General features: G+C 36.6%; 1 protein-coding gene across 1 annotated transcript in view; it reads left to right on the forward strand.

Annotated features, from left to right (window-relative positions):
* The window catches only part of GPHN (gephyrin), a 298,334-nt gene that overhangs the window by 201,631 nt on the left and 78,104 nt on the right, over nucleotides 1–18,599 (forward strand). Inside the window, 2 exon segments of the mRNA XM_017878642.1 lie at nucleotides 8,396–8,451; nucleotides 17,182–17,301. Coding sequence (XP_017734131.1) covers nucleotides 8,396–8,451; nucleotides 17,182–17,301 — 176 coding nt within the window.

An 18,599-nucleotide genomic window follows, 5' to 3' on the forward strand; every position in this document is an offset into this window, starting at 1 on the left:
ATTTGAGGCAGAATTATTCCCAAACAGAATATTGTTCTGTGATTTTTACATGAGCTAGCAGCACCTCAATTAAAAAAAAAAAAAAAACGGTTGCTGTTAGCTTTTCTTCTTGCCAAAGGGAGCAATTAGCCCCTATGAGCTTTTCAGACACTGTACAACTCATCAAAAAAATTTTATGTAAAATTACCGTTTAGTATCCTATTTATGCTTTTGTTTGGGAGGGGTTTTTACATTATTTCACCAAAAAAAATCTAAAATGGCATCTCACATTATAAAGAGTCAGAGAGATTATCTACCATGAAGCTGATTCACATTGTTTCTTTCTTGCAAAGAGTTGCTAGTTCTCCAAGATATGTAACATATAAGAGAGACATAAGTGATAACCATTCTGTAGATGGTTAAATCTCAAAGTAGGAATGGTTAGTGTGTCTGTGTGTACAATATGAACATCATAATTAAGGAAGCAAAAGTCTTCTGTAGAAAGTGGCATGGTCTTACAACTATGCTGAATTTTCCCGTTTATACCTCCTCACTTTTGTCTGTAATTCAGGAAGATAAACTCTATGAATCCTAAAAGTTATTTTTATCATATTTAGTAATTAAGATGATTTTCATTTCTTTAAAGGTAAATATTCATTAGCCTCTTTTCTATTATAAATACCACCCCAGGCAGTGTTTTGGTAAAGAATATCCTTGAGGCCAATTGTTGTGGCTCTCTACGACCCTCCTTTGAGTACCTCCTTCTCTCTACCCCTGTCTTCCTTTACTCTGGTTCCTTTCTCCCTGCTCCCTTGATTCTCCCTATTTTCTTCTCCTCTGCCTTTACCTTAGGCCTTCCAGTAATAACCAGTGGCACTCGTGGGCATTGCTAACCCTCTAGGTGTAAAGATGTTGCTAACTTGCTCTGGATCACTAAGCATTAGCCAGTATCCTTCAGAAACATGTGGGATAAAACTCCAAACCAGTTGGAGGATCACTTGCTTTAAGGTATGTGAGTTCAAAAATCAAGACAGTAATAAAATGACTAAGGAAATAAGTAGAAACAGCTCAAAATAAAACATTAAGAAAAAATAGAATGTAAAGAAGGCAGGAATCAAGTGATAATAATATAAAATAATAGGAAGACCTGTAAACCTAAAACTGCATTCATGTGGGAATGAATTTGAAAGATAAAAGTAGATAAAATAAAAATGAAAGTGGCATATTTACAATTTGAATCAATACAGTATTTTATTTTCACATTTTGGATTTTGTTTCTCCCTTCACACTGATGAAACTAATGGTCCTCTTGATGCATTCACATCCTCCTATATAGATGTGGGTGCTTATTGTCTCACACTTTCTTTGTGGATATTAATAAGGGCAAAAATATCTCAGAACTCCAAGTTCAGCTTTCTTGAAAAAGTTCAATTTGAAAGGTTTATCCCTTTAGAACTTATTTTGGAATCATTTGGAAAAAAGGAATATTTTGAACAAACCAGGAATTATTTTCAGAGCCATGGGTACCATACCATTCTGAAAAAGTATATTAAGAGAAAGCTTTGCCATTTGGGTAGAGAGAATTTTAAAAGTTTTATTTTCTTGTTTACATTCTGATTGAAATTACTTATGGAAACTGCAAAATAATCAAAAGAACATTTTAAAATTACCCATTAACTTACCCCCGGCCATTATTAACATTTTGTGCGTTTACCCCACATACAGTGGGTTAGAATACACCAAAATTCAATATAGACAATCCACAGCTGTTGTGACTTAGAGCTAGTTCTTATTCTTTCAACAGTAATCGTATTTCAGGGCTTTTGTTGTATCCATTTGAATCCTCTTTGGCTACCACTGGTTCTGCAATTCATTTGACAGCCTATTTTTGCCCTCTACTATAGGACACTTTCAGTGAAAAAGAGGGCCTTATGATATGGGAGTAATACTCATGTGAACGGATAGATAATTTGGAATAATTTAGTTTAGTTAATTCCAAAAAGAAAATACTTAGGAAAATAACGCCTCCTTTCCAAATACTAACAATTAATAGGCATTTTCCCTGGAAGATAATGGTAAAGAATACACAATGCCTTCTTACTCATGTATCCTGTGCCCACCTCCCTGCTTTCCATAAGAAAAGGTAGCCAGTTTAAAATTCCAAACAATTTACCTAATGTAATACTTGAGTGTAATTGCAGTAAGTATGAACCCCGTTATTCCAGATTTGTCACCTTCTCTTGTTACCTTTTCCTGCCAACCCCTCCTATAATCTTAACTATAGTATCCATGTAAAGACTATTACCCTGTGCCCTTGCAGTCTCAGACAGTGTAGTTCTATAAGCAGAGTAGACAAATTACTATTCCTTCTGCCTTATTCCTCTATCAACTATTTTCTAGGACCTCTGAAAGTTATGCCATCTCTATGTGCTCTGATTTGTTCAGCCTTAAAGTGGAAATGATGAGACTCTTTAGTATTGAAAATAAATGAATAGCTATACAGTATTTCAAGAGACTTGAAAGATCACTATGGCTGGAAAAGGAAAATGAAGGATAATTCTATGGCAGATAATTCGAAGATTATTGTTTTCTATGTACACAATGAGTAGTTATCTAGTGGTATCAATTTCATATCAAATAATATAACCAGAAATCTTCAAACAAATGGGTAAACAGAACTAAAAGTGTTTTCTGGGCATTAGAAAAAGAAGGAATAAGAGGGAATAGCTTCAGTGTCTTGCATTAAACATTGTTTACATAACGCATATGCCATTAGGGTTTATATTGCTTTTATCACTTCTTTCAAATTAAATTCTACAGTTGCAAAGCAGAAAAGAAAACACATGAGCAGATATGTCAGAATTACAAGGGAAACAATTCTAAGTCTGTTGAAGTCCTTCAAATCCATTCATCTTTTCTAATGATGTACTGTGGCTTACTTTCTTTTTTTCTTTCCGAGCTCTAGGTTCATGTGCTATCATACCTCCACTTCTGCCCTGTCCTACCTAAACTTGTAGAATTCATCTTGAAAAACTACAACTTTTTTTAACCTATTTCTTTCATAGATATTTTTAAATAAATATAGTCATGCACCACATTAACATTTGGGTCAAAAACAGACTCTTACATGGTGGTGGTCCCATAAGATTACAATGGAGCTGAAAAATTCCTATTGCCTAGTGACATTGTAGCCATTGTAAGGTCACATAGTACAACACATTACCTTTCCTATAGTTAGATATGTTTAAATACACAGATACTTAGCACTGTGTTACAGTTGCCTATGGTATTCAGTATTGTAATATGCTGTACAAGTTTGTAGCCCAAGAGCAATAGGCTATACCACGTAGCCTAGTTGTATAATAGACTATATCATCTAGGTTTGTGTTAGTACACTCTGTGATGATGTTCACACAACAAAATTGCCTAACAATGCATTTCTTAGAATATATCCCCATTGTTAAGTGACTCATGACTGTATCAGGAAGTTAGATAGATTGATAATTATTTTTCTGTCTTTATAAGACAAACCTTAGTGTTAATGTAAAATTTGGACTCCTGTAGTTCCCTAATTTTTTATTCCTTAAATGTTCTCTTAGTCTGAATTTGTCTATATTCAGTTAGATCTTATAGTGCTCTGCTCCTCAAAAAGGGTAATCCATGGACCACCAGCCTCAGCATCAGCTTGTTAGAATTTAGAATCTCAGGCCCTGTCCCAGCCCTACTAAATTAGAATCTGTATATTCGCAAGATCTCCAGATGATTTGCATGCACATTAAATGTTGAGAAATAAGAGAAATAATCAAAATGACTCCTCTCTTGGTACCAAGAAACCTCTGTGTAGTTGGTTGACTGATTCTTCCTTAGCTAGCAATATAGAGACACATTTACCAACTGGAAAGGTTCAGGGTAAGGTGGAGAACTTAGTGCAAGTAAGCACATATTCTCTCCACAATTGGTATACTTTCCCCAATAACAAAGACCTTGCTCCTTAGAATCACTTCAGAGCGCTGTCACATGTGGACTTCCCTGAAACTCCATACTAGGCTTGCCCCAGATGACCTCCCAGATGAACTCCAGCTACTCATTATTCAGTTTATTTAGAGGATTATACAGAACATTGATATGAGCATTTTGAGTTTATGTGCATGTGTGGGGGAACAGGAGAAAAGAGAAATACTTCCCACCTAAAACTTTATGAGAATGCTAACTTCATTTCTTTATTCTTTTAACAAATATTTATTATCAACGATGAGCTAGGCACTATGCTAGACAGAATAATGACATAATCTAAGTTATACAGAATTAATCAAAGCAGTCTCTTTTTTTTTTTTGAGACAGGATCTCACTATGTTGCTCCAGCTGAAGTGCAGTGGTACAATCTCAGCTCACTAAAACCTCCACTCCCCACCTACCACCCAGTTCTCAAGCCATCTTTGTCCCTCAGCCTCCCAAGTAGCTAGGACTACAGGCACACACCACCACACCTGGCTAATTTTTGTATTTTTTGTAGAGATGAGGTTTTGCCATGTTGCCCAGGTTGGTCTCAAACTCCTGAGCTGAAGTGATTTGCCCAGCCAAAGCAATCTTTCTAAACATTCTTAAGATGCTGACTCAAATTTTGAAGGAAACAATATATATGGATCAGCAAAAAGTATATATAACAAATATAGAACTTTGTGTTAGAAAATATTACTTACTTGTTCATTTGTGCATGAATCTTCTAAGAACATTTTTGGAACCACATTCATTCATCTACCAACCATTTTGAATACTTAACATATTGAACATTTATTTAACACCCATTGTACAGCAAGTGCCAGGGATTTGCAAATACTATAAATACATTTAGAAGCCATAATTGATTTCAGGCTACACTGGGGAAACAAAAGAGGATGCTGACAACTCTTGAGGGGAGAGGAGTCAGATATGACTTCATAGAGAAGATGACACTTGAGCTGAGTCTTAACAGCTAGAAAATCTTTAATCAGAAGGCAAGAATAAGAAAAGGATACTTTAAGTAGTGGAAGTAGCATATGTCATGGAGCCAAAATACGAATTGTCTTGGTACTCTCAGTATATCAACTGCTATAGTACTAGCAGTTGATAATAGCTAGAGTATAAGGTATAAGGAAGACATGAACCAAGGCCTCTGCACATATGTTCTCTTTGCATACAATGATGGAGCACTTCCACTTCATGTCTATCTTTTCCTCTCTCCCCTTCTCCTCCCTTCCCTCCCTATCTCCCTCCCTTTCTCTCTCCCCACCTACATACACACACACACACACACACACACACACACACACACCCACCCCTACTTAGCTCTTACTCATTCTTCATATTCAAATCAGAAATCCTTTTATCATGCTTTTCATGACCCTCTAGTGTAGCTCAGGTACTTTAATTGTATACTGTCATAAAATCATGTTTCTTTGCTTTGGAGTAGTTTTCTTAATTTGTATGTATGTATTCATTAATGTGATTATTTGATTAATATCTGCCTCTCCTGATGCATCAGTGACTTTAAGAGTTTTATTTTAACCACTCCCATGGGAAGAAATACATTAAATATATTATACATCACAAGCCAATGATATACACACACATATATAACATATACAGTACATATAAATATACATACATACACATATATAAACAAAAATAAGTTTTATGAAACAAGAGTCATCCTTACCATGTGTGTTGAAATATATTTCTATCCTTTCCATTTAAAAATTCTTCACAAGTAGATTTTACAGCCTACCTCCATTTGTCATCCAGAGTTTGAAAAACCTTGTAACAGGTTGGCACTGCACTAAAATAGAAGCAGTGTCTAGGTTTACCCCCTACTCTCTCTCCAGCCCCTAATTTAACACTTGGGGCATAAAAGACACTCAGCAGACATTTACTGAATGAATAAAAGGAATAAAGAGCTTCAAAGATACTGTTTTAAAAGTGTGATTATCCCCATTTTTACCAACAAGAAAACTGAAGGTTAGAGAAGTTTAGTAATTTTGTTGAGAGTCCCTGAAGCTAACAATAAACAGAACCAGGATTCAGATTCAGGTTTTTTTACTCTAAAACAATGCTAATTTCCCCCTTGTGCAGGAAGTAAAAAAAGAGAAAACGGGTCAGGCACGGTGGCTCATGCCTGTAACCCCAGCATTTTGGGAGGCCGAGGCAGGTGGATCACCTGAGGTCAGGAGTTTGACACCAGCCTGACCAATATGATGAAATCCCGTCTCTACTAAAAAAAACAAAATAAAATAAAATACAAAAATTAGCCGGGCGTGGTGGCGTATGCCTGTAATCCCAGCTACTCGGGAGGCTGAGACAGGAAATTGGCTTGAACGCGGGAGGCAGAGGTTGCAGTGAGCCGAGATTGCGCCATTGCACCCCAGCCTGGGCAGCAAGAACGAAACTCCGTCTCAAAAAAAAAAAGAGAGAAAATATCTAGGTTGCCATAGGAGGTAGCAAGCTGATAATTATTTATCTAGTAGAGAAACAATTTTAAGTAAGTTTATTCACGTTTGAGATGCAGTTAGTGTGGAACTTTGAAAGATAATTGATGTTTTAATTTTCTACAGTAAGAAAATTATCATTTGCTCTGAAAGATGGCAAAAATAATTGGGGGAATAGATGAAACAAGATTGGTAAAATGTTGATAATTATTGAAGCAATGACTTCTATGTCTGTTGTAAAACTTTTTTTTTTTTTTTGAGACGGAGTTTCACTCTTGTTGCCCAGGCTGGAGTGCAATGGCACAATCTTCAGCTCACCACAACCTCTGCCTCACAGGTTCAAGCAATTCTTCTGCCTCAGCCTCCCGAGTAGCTGCTATTACAGGCATGTGCCACCACACCCAGCTAATTTTATATTTTTAGTAGAGACAGGGTTTCTCCACGTTGGTCAGGCTGGTCTCAAACTCCTGACCTCAGGTGATCTGCCTGCCCCAGCCTCCCAAAGTGCTGGGATTATAGGTGTGAGCCACCACACCCGGCTTGTTGTAAAAACTTCTTAAACTTAAAATAACCCATGAAAATGGCTTAATAAAATAACATTACCATAAAACTCTTCTATGATAGTTTTACAAGTAAAATGGAACAATATAACAGGATTCAAAAAAAAAAAACAGAAAAACAAGAGTTTATTAACTTGGATAATATCTATAAAGCATAAAATACAACATCTTGTGACAGAAGGGACCCGGTGTTAATTTTTGTCCCTCTTCATATCATGCTAACCAAAACCATTTATGCAAAAAAGGGATGACTTCATTATAAAGTGTTTTATATAAGCCTTTAGAAAAAATATCACTTTATAGCTACATAAATGAGCAATTAATCTAATGTCCTTTTAAAAAGAGAAAATATCATTATTTATCACTGTGATTATAAATGTTAAATATTCATATATAATGTATATATTTTTTGTAGATATGCCCCCAAAACTCTGCTGTTTGCAGATAATGTGAAGGTAATGGTCATGATTTTAAAACGTACTAGATAGACATTTTTGCCCAGTCATATTGGTCTGAAAGCCACATCATATGTCAAGAAAACTCTTTAAATCGCCAAGAATGTTCCTTCATCTAGCCATTGTTATACTGTATATATTTTTTAATAAACTTTTTTCATCCCAATTCTGGAATTTCTTTTTTCAATTTAAAAATAAATAGCCAATGGAAAATGTGATACAGTACTGCCTATGTATTCTAACACATAAATAGAATTTTGATACATTATTTAAAAATACTGTGCTACAGTTATGAGACTGGATTTTAGTCCTAGCTCTACCATTAACCAGAAGTTGTTCAGAGTACTTTACCTTTTCTTTCTACCTGAATTCTTTCATTCTATAATTCATTTCCTTCAGCCGTCAGATGAAGAAAGGAATGTTCTTCCTATTTCACATCAGGAAGCCCAGACTGGGAGATAAATAAGAAAACAGTATGAAGTAGTTAAATTGTTATCAAAAAATGGAGACATACGGATATATATACACATATATATACACACACACATATATATGTGTATATATATTTATGAGTGTACACACACACGACACATACGTACACATGGATAAGGTGGTATTAGGAAGATCGGCTAGAATAACATTAGAAAAGCACAAGTGTGGAAATTACGAAGTGACAGGAAGACCATCTCCAGTGACACCGTGGCACAATTAGTCACCAGTGGTACAATTAGGACCACTTCTATCAGTGCATGTGAGTTGCGGATACCAAACATTAAACCAGTAGTAAGAAAGTCATTGTCAAGTCTAGGAGATCAGAAAAATATTCCACTTCTCTAAGTCTTATCAAATAATTTGAGTCAAATTTTAGAATTCCAATTTTAGGTTCTTGTTCCATGCTGTCCATACTGATGTTTGTTCTTGGCTCTGTTCCATCTCACAGCTGCTGATGGCCCAGGAGATCGTTTCATCATTGGGGAATCCCAAGCTGGTGAACAGGTGAGATTGGTAGGCCTGAAAGGCACTGAAGATTTCAGCTTCATGGACTTTGGGTATCTAATTCTAAATTTCTCCTATCAGTGTAGTGGGAATTAGAGAGATTAGTCAGAAAGTTATCAAAGGGATGAAAGTATAGTTCCCAGGAGAACCAAAAGAATTATTTCTAATTGAAAAATCTACATCTGTTAATATATGGCATAGTATTATTAGTATGTCTCACAGACATGCATTACAAGCATTTTCCAGACCTGTGATTGGGTGATTCTTTTTTTCCTGGGAAAAAAAAAGGTTCTGAATAGAACAATTTCTAGGTAGTCTTCTCAGACTTCTCCCCAACTTGTGTTACAAATAGGGAAACTTAGAAGAAGTAGATTATTTAAACTCTTTAGCTAATTATTTAATTTTTCTCACTTGGGATCTAGCCAGGGAACAGGTATATATATATTTATATTAAGAAATGAAACAATAATGGGCCATAATGAAAATACAAGTCCATTTGACACTTGGAGCCCAGTAATTGACCACTTAATTGAAAAATCAGTTAAAGTGGGAAATTATTTTATACATTTAAAATAAATATAAATTTAAGTTAAACAAATATTTATTAGTCAATAACTTGATGAAGAGCCAAGGTCTTCCTTTTAAATAAGTATGCTGTTTTAATTTCTATCAGGTCTTTCTTACGTAAACCACACAAAAGGCAATGTCTCTGATTTCCATTTTGATTTATTTAAAGTGGAAAAAACTGAGCAATACTTGCAATACATAGAAGAGCAGAATCCTTTTAGGGTTTTATTATATTTTACATTCTTTTAGTTTCCTCACTCACACCTAATTTTATAGCATTTCTTTTAGCAGCATTTTAATGGAGGTTTCCAAAAGGTTTTACTTAATTTTTATAGAAAAAAAAATAACTCTTTCACACTCATATATCATTGGTTTATGTAATCTTACTTTCTTTCTTTCTTTCTTTCTCTCTCTCTTTCTTTTCTTTCCTTCTTTCTTTCCTTCCTGCTTTCCTTCCTTCTTTCCTTCCTTCTTTCCTTCCTTCTTTCCTTCCTTCTTTCCTTCCTTCTCTCTTTCTCTTTCTCTCTTCTCTTTTCTTTCTTTTCCTTTCTTTTCTTTTTTCTTTTCTTTTCTTTTTTCTTTTCTTTTCTTTCTTTTCTTTCTTTTCTTTCTTTCTTTCTTTTTGAGGCATAGTCTTGCTCTGTCGCCCAGGCTGGAGTGCAGTGGCAGGATCTTGGCTCACTGCAAGCTCCACCTCCTGGGTTCACGCCATTCTCCCACCTCGGCCTCCCAAGTAGCTGGGACTACAGGTGCCCACCACCACGCAGGGCTAATTTTTTGTTTTTGTGTTTTTAGTAGAGTTGGGGTTTCACCATGTTAGCCAGGATGGTCTTGATTTCCTGACCTTGTGATCCACCTGCCTCAGCCTCCCAAAGTGCTGGGATTACAGGTGTGAGCCACCGCACCCGGCCATATTTATTTAAACAACATATTTCAGTTAAAACTATTGCCACACACTGGCACACACAAGTGTGGGAACAAACTCAATTGATTCTTGGAGTGGCAGCTTACAGGTATACAAGAGAAGAGTGTAACAGCTTCAAACTTGAAGTGTGCTGGGGCCATTGTTTTGTTTAAGAGGAAATAGCATCTGTCAATCCGGTGAGTTACGAAGGTTGATCGACAGAGCTCCTACCTTATTGAATGGAACTAGAAGAAAACCAAAGAACTTTTTTCCTTTCCCTTCTGCTCCCCTTTAAAGTTTCCTCTTCCTGAGATGAAATACTCAACTGCTACTACCACGCAATATATAAAAATAAAAGTGGCAGCAGGCGCGGTGGCTCACGCCTATAATCCCAGCACTTTGGGAGGCCAGGGCGGGCAGACCACCTGAGTTTGCTAGTTTAAGACCAGCTGACCAACATGTAGAAAGCCTGTCTCTACTGAAAATACAAAATGAGCCAGACATGGTGGCACATAGCTGTAATCCCGGCTGCTCTGGAGGCTGAGGTAGGAGAATCGCTTGAACCCGGGAGGCAGAGGTTGCGGTGAGCCGAAATCTCACCACTGCACTCCAGCCTGGGCAACAAGAGCAAAACTCCGTCTCAAAAAAATAAAAATAAAAATAAATAAAAGTGGCAAGAAATAAATAAATAATAATTTTTGAAATAAAGGCAGCAGTTTGGCAAACACTATGTTCCATGCCTTTCTTCTTTGGCTTAGCATGGACTAACAGTAGAAATGAGTTGAGATATATAGGAGAAGGATGGTACCAATGGTGTTAACCCTAGCTTCCTCATTTTAGCATCCAAAAATTGAGGAGATTCACATACAGCTCTCTGAAGCTAAGTTGGCACTATAGTGATATATATTCTTGTCCATGCTGCACCAAGCTGGATCGTTACCATGACCATTTTTCTGACAAAAAGAACAGCTAGGTTTGATTCTTTTTTATAAATGACTTGTCTTATTTTGTTTGTTTTTTTGGGTTTTTTGGGGGGAGGGAGGTTGTTCTTGGTTTTTGGTTTCTGGGTTTTTTCTTGAGACAGAGTCTTGCTCTGTTGCCCAGCATGATCTCAGCTCACTGCAACCTTCACCCCAGTATGGACTCTGTGTGGGGGCTCCAACCTCACTGGGTTCTCTCTTCTGATCCATTGGTCAATGTGTCTGTTTTGCTGTCCAAACCTTGCTATTTCAGTTACTATAGCTTTGTAGTATATTTTGATTTCTGACAGTGTGAAGCCTCCAGTTTTCTTCTTTTTATTCAGGATAGCTTTGGCTATTTGGGGTCTCTTGTGGTTTCATACAAATTGTAGGATTTTCTATTTCTGTGAAGAATGTCACCTGGTATTTATATAGGAATTGCAATGAATCTGTAGATTGCTTTTTTGGTAGTATGGTCATTTTCACAATATTAATTCTTCCAACCCAACGACATGGGATGTTGTTTCTTTCTGTCTTTTTTTGTGGCTTCTTCAATCTTTTTCATCAGTATTTTATAGTTTTCCTTATAGAGATTTTTTACCTCCTTGGCTAAATCTATTCCTAGATTTTTTTGTAGTTATTATACATGGGATTGCTCTCATTTTCTTTCTCTGCTAGTTTGTTCTTGGTGTATAGAAATGCTACTCATTTTTGTATGTTGATTTTGTATCCTGCAGCTGTACTATATTTATCAGTTTTAAGAGTTTTTGGTGGAGCTTTTAGGATTTTCTATATATAAGATCATGTTATCTGCAAACAGGTACAATCTGACTTCCTCTTTTCCCCTTTGGATACCCTTTATTTCTTTCTCTTGCCTAAATGTTCTGGCTGGGACTTCCAGTACTGTGTTGAATAAAAGTGTTGAAAGTGGGCATCCTTGTCTTGGTGTAAATCTCAGAGGAAAAGCTTTCAAATCTTCCCCATTCAGTATGATGTTGGCTGTGGGTTTGTCATCTAGGGCCTTAACTGTGTACACTCATTCTTTCTATACCTAAGTTGTTGAGAGTTTTAATCATGAAAGTTTATTGAATTTTATCAAATGTTTTCCTAAGTCTGTTGAGATGATCATATGGTTTTTGTCCTTCATCCTGTTGGTGTGATGTATCACGTTTATTGACTGGCATATGTTGAGCCACCCTTGCATCCCCAGGGTAAATCCCACTTGATCATGGTAAATGATCTTTTTAATGTGCTACTGGATTCAGTTGCAAGTGTTTTATTAAGCATTTTTGCATCAAGGATATTGGCCTATCGTTTTCCTTTTTTGTGTTGTGTCCTTTTCTGGTTTGAGTATCAGAATAATGCTGACCTCATAGATTGAGTTTGGAAGAATTCCTTCCTCTTCAGTTTTCCAGAAGAGTTTGAGAAGAATTAGTATGAGTTCTTCTTTAAATGTTTGGTAGGATTCAACAGTGAAGTCATCAGATCTTGGGCTTTTCTTCAATTATACAGCTCTTGGATGAAATGTACTATAAATATCTGTTACGTCTATTTGGTCTAAAATGCAGTTTAAATCCAGCATTTCTATGTTGATTTTCTATCTGTATGACTTGTCCAATGCTGCGAGTAGGGTGTCAAACTCCCCAAATATTATTGTATTGGAATCTGTCTCTCCTTTTAGATAAATAATGCCTGCTTTATAGTGGGTGATCCCATGTTCAATGCATATATGTTTACAATTGTTGTATCCTTATGGTAAATTGATCCCTTTATAATTATAGAATGACTTATCTTGTATTTCTTTTTACAGTTTCTCACTTAAAGTGTGTTTTATCTGATATAAATGTAACTACTCTTACCTGATTTTGGTTTCCATTTGCATCAAATATCTTGATTGATTTCTTCACTGTCAGTCTATATGTATCTGGATAGGTGAAGTGAGTCTCATGTAGGCAGCAAATAGTTGTGGTTTTTTTTAATCCATTCAGCTTGTCTGTATCTTTCAACTAGGGAATTTAATCTATTTACATTTAAGGTTATTACTGATAGATGAGGACTCCTGTCATTTTATTGTTTTCTGGGTTTGCTTACCCCTTGCTTCTTCCTTCTCTTATTGTTTATCATTGCAGTTGGGTTGTTTTCTATATTGATACTCTTTTATTCTTTTCTCTTTCTCCCTTGTTAATCTGCTGTACCAGTGAGTTTTATGCTTGTGTGTGTTTTTATATGATAGTAATTATTGTCTTTTTGCTTCCAGATATATTACTCCCTTGAGAATTTATTGTAAGACCAGTGTAGTAGTAATGAATTCTCTCCATTTTTGCTTGTCTGGGAAAGACTTTATTTCTCCCTCATTTCCAAAGGATAGCTTTGCTGCATATAGTATTCAGAGTTAGAAATTTTTTTATTTCAGCACTTTGAAGATATTATCTCCTTTCTTCCTGGCCTGTAAGTTTTCTGCAGAGAAATCTACTGTTAGTCTAATGTGGATTTCATTATATATGACTTGATTTGGAGACCTTTGGACTTCCTGGACCTGGATATCCATACCTTTCCCCAGACTTGGGAAGTTTTCAGCGATTATTTTATTAAATAAGTTTCTTATGCCTTTTCCTTTCTTTTTTTCTGAAACTCCAATAATATGAATATTTGTTCTTGTATGGCGTTCCATAAGTCTTACAAGCTTTCTTTACTCTTTTTCATTCTTCTCTTTCTCTCTCTCTCTCTCTCTCGCTGGGTATTTCAAATGACCTACCTTCAAGTTCAAAGATTCTTTCTTCTGCTTTATTAAAACTGCTATTGAAGCACTCTATTGTAATTTTTTATTTCATTATTTGAATTATTCAGCTGCAGGATTTCTGTTTGTTTCTTTTTTATGATTTCTATATCTTCGTTGAATTTCTTGTTCTTATGAATTGTTTTGCTGATTTTGTTGAATTATAACTAGGTGTTTTTTTGGTATCTAATTGAGTTTCCTTAAGATCATTATTTTGCAATTTCTTTTCCAGGAGTTCACTGATTCCCTTTTCATTGGAGTCTGTTACTAGGGATGTATTCCTTTAGTGGTGTCATATTTCCTTGCTTTTTTGTGTTTCTTGTGGCCCCATGTTGATCTGTGTGCCTGGTGGAACTATTGCTTCTTTCAGACTTTCTAAGGTGTTTTTTTAGAGAAGCCTATAGTTGGCCTTTAGTGTGTTGGTTGCAAAGGGCATGGTGACTTTCTGGACAGGTGCAATGGTGTAGTCTCCATGCAGCTTTTTCAGTTGCATTCAATGTCAGCAATAACTGTGAGTACTTCAGTGGCCTAATCCATAGAAGTTTGTGTCAGTGGTAGTAGTGTCATAGGCTGTTAATATCCTTGGTGTGGGTTTTTGGAGTCCTCCTCTTCTTGTTTTCCACACAATAGGGAGAATCAGCTAAAGGGATCCCTCTTGGCGTTAGGTCTGACATGCCCTCCAAGCAGCTACAGTAGCACTAGGCTCAAAAATGGTGCTTGGAGTGACTGTGGAGCCAGGATCCAAGGCTCAGGGTCTTGTGAATCCATGGTGGCACCTGGTTCTCAGGGTTCAGGTTCATTCTCTGTGGCAGAGTTGGGTGTAGGTTATCCAAAGAACCAAGATTTATGACTCTGAGGCACCCCCTAGCAGCTTGGACCCAGGTGCCCTGGTTGTACCTGTGATTTTATACCTAATGGGTAGGGTGTAGTACTGACCAAACTCCAAAGAAAAAGGTTTTGGCCAGGGGAGCAGGGTATGGCCGCAGCTCAGGAACCAGAGCCAGTAGGGCTCAGCAGCAGCTCGGGTCACAGTGGATAAGGTACTGTGTAGTAGTGACTCTAGACCCCTGGATGGCGGGGCAACACAGATCCTTGCCTCAGACTCTGAGGCCAGGTGCAGCAGCAGCAGATACCTTAGAATGGCAGAGCACAGCTATGGTTTGATCACCAGGGGGACAAGGATCAACACAGAAATGACTCAACTCCCCAGAGAGAGAGGTATCTCAGCAGCTCAGACTCTAAGGGGCTATTGTCTAGCTCCAGAGAAGCAGAGTACTAGAGTTATTTGACCTGTAGGTCAGTGTATCTTGGCTCAATCAGCACTGTTTCCCTAGGATATGAGCGACTACATCAGCTCAGCCTGGGATGCATAGGTGCTCAGCTTGGCAAAGTGTGTGCCACATACTTTCTAAGCCTTGCTGTAACAGAGCAATATGTCTGGAAAAAGGATGATTAAAGATTAGAAACTATCTCCAATGTCTGGATGGAGTTAAGGGAAACCAGCAAAGGAATCTGCAGCACCCAGGAGCTAGCAACCGTGAGATTTCCTTACCACCTCTTAGTCTGAAGGAGCAAAGAAAGATGACGGTACCTGAACCTGGGAAGATTCATAGCTATGGGAGAGGATTGCCCAACAGCAGCTGTTGCCCTCAGTAGTAGAGATGCCCTAACTATCACCAAACTGCAACCCAGGAGGAAAAGAGCAAGGGGAATGAAAACTCTACTTTTCTGTCTCCCTCCTACCCTCTAATCTCTTACTGACCCCTCCCTTTGGCTGAGTCTCACCAGATGCCAAAGTGATGGGAACCTGTTTAAAATAGTCCATAGAGGTCAGCTTCTGGACCACAGCACAGAGTAGAGAATGATGATGTGATCTGGAGAGGCAAACAGAAAATGAAACAAATCTTTGTCTTTGTAAGGCTTATATTCTAGAATATATAATGTACTTAACATTGTACCTAGCATAGATTGTGGGTTCAATAAATATTAGTTATTGGTAGTATTGCTTGCAGTAATAATATTATGGAGACAAGAATTTTAAGACTTTTCTAATAAATTTCCTGTTTTACTTTGATTATACTTTCAGTAGTAGGGTATTTTTTTTTTCTTAACCATTCCCTAAGGGGTGTGTGTGTATATGTGTGGTTTATGTTACTTTATCTTATGTTGGTTGTTAAAATAACAACAACGACAAAACATACACACACACATAACATTAAATATACCATCTTGACAGTTTTTAAGCTTATAGTTCAGTAGTGGTAAATATATTCACAATGTAGGGACTTAAGATTTTAAATAGAGTCATGAGTCACTTAACGAAGATATGTTCTGAGAAATATGTTGTTGGGCAATTTTCTTGTTCAACCATCATAGAGTGTACTTACACAATCCTAGGTGGTTTAGCCCACTACACACCTAGTCTACATGGTATAACCTATTGCTCCTAGGCTACATTCCTGCACAGCATATTACTGTACTGAATATTGTATGCAATTATAATGGTAAGTATTTGTTTATCAAAACAAAAAGTACACTAAAAAATATGGTAATCTTATGGGACCACCATCATATATGCAGTCCAACATTAAGCAAACTATCCTCATGCAGCACATGACTATACTTATGAGGCAGACATCTTTAGAAAGTAATCTTTTGGCAGGGGGGGATTAATATTGTCTCAGGATTTTTTCTTAGGGGAATTTGAAGCATTCCTTTTCCAAACTTCAGTCTAAATCATTGCCCCTGACAGGTGACTTTCAGATCATTTGTCTATCCGATCAAATCTATCAGATGAATCTTAAAGAAAATGCTTTTCCCCATGTTGTAAGAAGTTAGCAGGGAAGGTTCTATCTCTTATACCATCAATATCAGAGCACAGACAATGAAAATCTTGTTTTCATTTTCAAAAGTAATGTTTAACCTAGGTCATTACAGACACTGGAATCGTTTTTAAAGATTTGGTTATATTTGCTTAACTTCTATTATTAATTGATAGGTGAGAATATGTTTTAGAATATTTTCAAAGGCAGTACTTTAAATATTTCTGGCTTACCTTTATTTAACCAAAAAGTTTAGTTAATAAAGTACTACATTTCTCAAACATCAGAACTTCAGTAATTTACGAAGGTGATTTTTTTGTAATTGTTATTCATAATGTATGTCCTAGCAATTTTTTTACTTGCAGACTCTCAAATCACTTTACATATATTAGGAAAATGTACATTATTTGAGAGGCAAAAGTGGCAAATGTAAATGGCAGTTCTTCAAAAGTAAAGCAGAGCACCAAGAAAGACACATAATAGTTATTACCTTAAAGTACATATAAAATCCGCTTAAATGAACCTAAAGCCTCTTTAGTGTGAGCGCACCTGTTTGTGGGTAACTTTTATTACATAGCCCAAAATGAATAAGACTGTAAGACTTTTTTTATTTTTTTAATATTAAAAAAATTAATATCCTCTGCAGACTTTTCCTTTGCAGCAGCAAAGTACATCAACTGTCTTTTTCATGTTTATTTCCAGCCAACTCAGACAGTAATGCCAGGACAAGTCATGCGGGTTACAACAGGTGCTCCAATACCCTGCGGTGCTGATGCAGTAGTACAAGTGGAAGATACTGAACTTATCAGGGAATCAGATGATGTACGTCATCACCAACTCTTACTGCGCTGTTGTTCCTATGGCAGTATTATGTCACAACCATTTTCTGCAATGTTTGTGAGATTAACCCAGTTTTTTGGGTTGTTTTGTTTTGTTTTTGCTTATGGTGGTATCTTATATTGTCGTATATGAGTCTCCAGTAAATAAGAAATTTCCTTAAGCTTGAAAATCTGTTGTTACAGGAGGGGTTTCTGTGATCATTTCTGTTATAGCAGAATTTGAACCATATTTGACCCAAGCAGTTTCACATGCAAACAAGGAAAGAAAGTACCTCAAGAAAGAAAAGCAGAGATATTAATCATTGAGATACCTTCCAGAGCAGAGATATTAATGGTTGACATACCTTCCAACTGAAAAATTTGCCACTCAGACTAGCTTCTGATAAAATGTCAAGGAGTTCATGAAATCAGAATTCACTAGAGAAGCATTTAACAAAGAGCACTTGGGCAAGTTATTGAATATTACACTAAGCCAAGCACTTGAACCAAATGACCCTTTCACCTCTGGTTTTCTGTAAGTTCGGAAAAAGTTGTGCCACCAAATGACAACCTGCAAGTAAGTATTAAGTGTATGTCAGTTCTCCCTCCATTGCCTCAAGTAAAAGATGTTGGAATCTAAGCAAGCCTTTATCTCACTGAAAATAGTGGCAGGTTATTGAAACCAGAGTATAAGCCAGTAATAAAAGTAGAATAGATTCAACTGAGATTTTAATAACCAGCTATGTTTCTTGTTTTGTGAAGAAAGTAAAGATATATTGTAAAGCTGAGGTTGAAAATAAACATATATTCTCCCAAGCTGAGTAGGTAGTAAAATTGGCCATGCCAAGAGGCAGACACTTTCCTTGATCTGAAGATTTTCTTTCTAATCACCTTTCCATATGTAAGGTTTATAAAATTCAACTCTTGGCAAACAGGTCACATGGCTTGCTGTTAAAACTGCCTAAGCAGATTTATTGGCATCAGGGAAGCCAGCAGAGCACTGAATTCCAGAACACATGCATCCACAGACTCTGCCGGATGACAAGACACAGTTCCAATGTCACAATATTATTCACAGCCCATAAATGTAAAATTGATTATTGCAATTAATGTATGGAAATCTACTACCAGGCAAACTATAAGTCCTTTACTGAAATTTCTGTAAGTATTTGGTAACCTTGGCATGGTATTGATCCCATGATTCATGGGAAAAGAAGAAAGCTATTACCTCCATGCACATTCACTTTAGGGTAGCTATATATATATGTATATATATAAAAAAATTTATAATGTATTATAAAC

The sequence above is a fragment of the Rhinopithecus bieti genome, unplaced genomic scaffold, assembly GCF_001698545.2.
Source record: "Rhinopithecus bieti isolate Rb0 unplaced genomic scaffold, ASM169854v2 scaffold_11252, whole genome shotgun sequence".
NCBI classification, from domain to species: domain Eukaryota; kingdom Metazoa; phylum Chordata; class Mammalia; order Primates; family Cercopithecidae; genus Rhinopithecus; species Rhinopithecus bieti.